Source organism: Perognathus longimembris, chromosome 9, assembly GCF_023159225.1.
Source record: "Perognathus longimembris pacificus isolate PPM17 chromosome 9, ASM2315922v1, whole genome shotgun sequence".
NCBI classification, from domain to species: domain Eukaryota; kingdom Metazoa; phylum Chordata; class Mammalia; order Rodentia; family Heteromyidae; genus Perognathus; species Perognathus longimembris.
This window is the reverse complement of record NC_063169.1, coordinates 9,332,394-9,336,684: the sequence shown is the minus strand read 5'-3', so window position 1 is coordinate 9,336,684 and position 4,291 is coordinate 9,332,394. Positions and strand designations below refer to the sequence as shown.

Genomic DNA, 4,291 nt, shown 5'->3' with positions numbered 1-4,291 from the left:
ATGGACACGTGCTCTCTCAGCATGGGAGCATGGTGGACCGAGCCTGAAAATTTCAGTGCTCCGTTGGTTTTCTACCTGGAAGAGGAGCAGGAGGAGGAGATTTTCGGTAGGTGACCCCAGTGCCATCTCTTGTCTTCACGCTATCCGCCTCTCCCTGTGCTCCCTCTTTGATCCGTACTGGGGCCCCACCATCGGGGCACCTGACCCCCAGTTCTGTTGGGGATTTTCCTGCTCTTCCTGTCCTCTTCTGTTCCTAGGGCAGGAGGACAGATACCTTCTCTGCATGGAGGAGCACAGCCACACCCTCATTCAGCTGGAGCCCTGGTTCACCGTCACAGGCCACACTCGAGTCACCGTGGTGGGGTCCCCAAGGGCCAGGCAATGGCTGATGGGCATGATATGGCTTTTGGAGCACAAGGACTTTCACTATCGAGCTCGAGGTAAGCGTCGATGACCTAGTTTGCAGTCAAAGCCTTGCTGCTCATGCATGGCATCTTAAAGACTTGGACTGCTCAGGAACCTGAGAATCACATGTTCCCAAGCCCCCTGGAGGGCAGAGGCCCAGGGTTAACCATATTTGGAATCAAGTCATTGAGAGAGAAAGTGGGGAGGGGGCATACAATTGGGGCCCCATGGGATGGGATGGAATATCTCCTACCCCTCCCTTCGTTCCCTTCCATCCTCACAGGCTTCTTGACTGGGCTCCTAGACTCTGACCATTCTTCTCCCTGCCCAGGCTACCAGATGCTGCAAAGTGTCCGGAGCCAGCCACTAACCACAAAAGACTTGGCCGCCTGCCTCCGTGTGCAGCTGGACTCCTTGGTGGTGAAAGGCTACCAGGACAAGTGATTCACTTTCCTCAGGCTTCCTCCAGCCAAGTGCTTGCTTGCATTGAGCTTCCGTGGGCTTCTGTGCACTTCTGTGTCCCTGGAGGACCAGCCTGCTCTGGACAGGTCAGTGAAGACATGGCGCAGACAGTGGTGGAGGGTGACATTTTTGGCTGTGTTGTCTTCCCTGGGAAGTCTAGGCACATAGGTGAGAGGCGTCTTCTGAAGTGTGTATTCTGCTGGTGAAGGAGATCCAGCAACACCCGTGGTGCAATCTGCATTGCCTCGACATCACTCCCTCTCCCCCTCTTTGTTTCTCACAAGCTTCTCCAGTGCACTCATTTCCCCCACAATCCCTCCCAACGTCTAACAAACACAGTCTCTTTCAAGAGACCTCAGATTTTCACATTTCCAGATTGTTTATACATGTTTCCGTGTTTGCGTGGCTTTAACATCAGCAAGACATAGCTGAGATGACCATGAGATTGGCCAGCCACTTCTGCCAGCTCTCCCTGCAAAGTAAGCTGCCCTCCAGGAGGGTGACCCAGGCAAACTCGAGTCCCTAGGGGAGATCTGGGGCTTCCTGGCAGTCAGGGCAATTGTCTGGCCCTTCCAGCCAGGCTGGAAAAGGCTTTCAGGAACTCAAGGGATCTACAAAGTCTCCTGGCCCCTGTGTTCTGGGGAGGCTTCCCGCTGGGGTCACTGTACTGGGATGGAGGGGTTCGGGACACAGGAGCAGCCTCCTCCCACAGCTGTCCTTACAGGTGCAGGGGAGGCCTTGGCCAAGGAGCCCAGCAAATTCCAAATGCTGATTTGGAGGCCAGGAGCCAGCCATCTCTGAACGTGGTGCAGGAGGAGGGGTGCTGAGAGCTCTGGGGGACATCTACGCCCCCAGTAGGAGCTAGGTGGATTCAACTGGAAATTTCCAGAGACTCATTCCTTCTGGAGCAGGCAGCGGTGGGGAGAATGGGGTGCTGGATGTTTTGTAGTACCTCTAGGAATGCAACAAAGCAGGAATGTGAACAGTTCTCACAAACAGCAGGCGGTCCCCAAGGCTTCCTCCAGCACTGAGGGTCCCGGGAGCCTCTCCTGAGGCGGGTGGAGCCCCTTTCCTTGCTGACCGCAACAGTTACTGGCTGTCCAGACCATCTTGCCAGTGCCAGGACTTCAAGGCCCACAGAGTCAGTCTTTACTGAAAAGCGTTGCAAGCTACCAGGACTCTCCAGAAAGTGACAGGGTGGAAAGCCTGTTTACCATCCTCCTTTTGTGTGTGGTCACCCTGGGTTTGCAAAGTCCCCCGGGGACGACAACGACAGAGCCACCGGATTCAACGGTCTATTCTAGTACCGAGTCTGAACTCAGGGTCTGGGTGCTCCCCTCAGCTTGTCCTCTTCAAGCCTAGGACTTTACTACCTGAGCCACAACTTCCATTTGAACACAGCTGAGCTTTGGCTGGCTAACTGCAGAGACAAGCCTCCAGGTCTTTTCTGCCCCTGCTGGCTTCCTATTGTGATGCTCAGCTCTCTGCCTCCTGAGCAGCTAGGATCCCCTGTGGGAGCCGCGGGGCATCAGGCTGCTGCCAGACACCTGCCAGAGGAGGGAGCTGTAGGAGAGCTGGGCTGCGCTGCAGTGATCTCAAGCCTCGCCCAGGTCACCTGAGGTCCTACCAAGCTTCAGATGAGGGAAACATAGGCAGGGCAGGCGAGTCTCTCTGGTCACTTCAGCAAGGAAGGAGGGAGTGTCTGGAAGAGACACATTGGGGTCTGCTGGGAGCACTCCTGCTCAATCACGGTCATCTGGAAGCAGCGCCCTTTATGGAAATAACAAGCGTGCCTGCCCGCATCCGTGCTAGTCATTACTGCATTCCTTCACAGCGTACTCAAGCAGTATGTTATGAATTGCCCTTAAGGAAATATAACTACAGGCCATTGGTGTTGTAGATAGGCAATAACTTTGTAGATGATATTTAGGAGCTATGTGGGCAGAAGGCCTAGGTGGAAGGGTAGGAAGAGAAGTAAAGGCACAGATATGGAAGTAAGATGAATGTGTGTCCTACAATGCTTGTTTATCAAGTACGAGGCCCTGAGTACAAACTGCAGTCCTACCCAAAAGCAAAGCCTATCCTACTCACCCACTGCTTGAACGAAAGATGGGAATCCATGAGTGTTTATGGAAATGGACACGTATGACCTAATTTTACACATTGTGCAAATAACATGTTTGCCATAACCCCCAGCCTTCTGTGTCTGCACTACAAATCAGGTGAGCTATTCAACACTAATTGTTAAACAGCATTGGCAAATAGTCTATGGAGAGAGAGAGAAAGAGAGGGAGGAAGGAAGGGAGGGAGGAAGGGAGGAAGAAGGAAGGGAGAAGGAAGGAACGAAGGAAGGAAGGAAGGAAGGAAGGAAGGAAGGAAGGAAGGAAGGAAGGAAGGAAGGAAGGAAGGAAGGAAGGACGACTTGTGAACATTTCTTGGGAGTCCTCGTGAGACGGCGTGTGCCAGTGGGCCATGAGAGCGACACGGCAGTGAACTTCCTGAGTGGCTCTGCTCTGAGGAGCGCCCACAGTTGGCCCATCCCCCGCTCCCTGACCTCAGCATTCTCTCTGTCTGCAGTTCAACTGCAGCCCCAGTGGAAGAGCAAGGTCAGTTCCTCCTCCAGCCAGGGCCTGAGCTGCACCTCTCAGGTGTGCTGTCCTCCCGTCTCGGGACGCCCACTGGTGTCCCCAGCAGCAGGGGCAGCTGAGCCTTGAATCTTGTTGGGAATCCGCCTGGCTTGTGAGCCCAGTTCCAGCACCTTCTCTGATCCCGCCACGGGTTGGGTCAGGACGTTGGTGAGGGAGCGAGTCCTCAGATGCTGCGGGACTCCACTCCCCCACACGTGGAAGGGGCTCTCTCTCAGGAGACATGGCCTGGCCAGCTCCGCATCCCTGACATGGGTGTCATTTGCTTGTTCTTCCTTTGCTATCACGGCTGGAGGTGGCTCTGTCACCTCCATCGTCCGTTGGAGATTCTCAGCAGCTGCACCAGGGCGCGGCTCTCCAGCTGCCATGTTTGGAAAGTGCGTGGCTCTCGTTTGGTGTGTGCACATGAGCTGCAGATCCTCAGCCATCGGGGACTGGGGTTGTCGGGCGGTGGAACACTGTGCACCTGCTCTGTGTTGCCTGCCCTCGGTGAGCGCAGACCACTGAGTTCTTCATTGGAAATATCTTGAGGACTCTGCGTTGGCGCCAGGGTGGAGGGCTGTCGCAGTGTCCCCACACACGGATCTTCCCCTGCTCAGCGTCTGCGCGGTTTGCGTCCATTGTCCTGTCGACGGCCGAGGCCGGGGATGCTGCATGGCCCTTGCTGTCCTCTGTCTGTCCCGCCAGGCTGACGGCGCAGGGAACGGCCAGGTGTCCGGGCTGGGCTGGAGCGTGTGGGCAGCACATGGACGGATGTGGCCCAGTGGACGGCTCAGGGC

General features: G+C 55.6%; 1 protein-coding gene across 1 annotated transcript; it reads left to right on the top strand.

Annotated features, from left to right (window-relative positions):
* On the top strand, window positions 1-849 carry LOC125357527 (KH homology domain-containing protein 1-like). The gene is made up of 3 exons (XM_048354505.1): window positions 1-106; window positions 258-440; window positions 737-849. The coding sequence occupies exons 1-3, from the start codon at window positions 1-3 to the stop codon at window positions 847-849; spliced, it is 402 nt and encodes a 133-aa protein (XP_048210462.1).
* The last annotated feature ends 3,442 nt before the right edge of the window (window positions 850-4,291 follow it).

Excerpts from the sequence above, each read along its gene's own strand:
- LOC125357527 (XM_048354505.1), top strand. The coding sequence starts at position 1 with ATGGACACGTGCTCTCTCAGCATGGGAGCATGGTGGACCGAGCCTGAA. Across the intron at positions 107-257 it reads GCAGGAGGAGGAGATTTTCG|GGCAGGAGGACAGATACCTT; the intron begins GTAGGTGACCCC and ends TTCTGTTCCTAG. Across the intron at positions 441-736 it reads CTTTCACTATCGAGCTCGAG|GCTACCAGATGCTGCAAAGT; the intron begins GTAAGCGTCGAT and ends CTCCCTGCCCAG.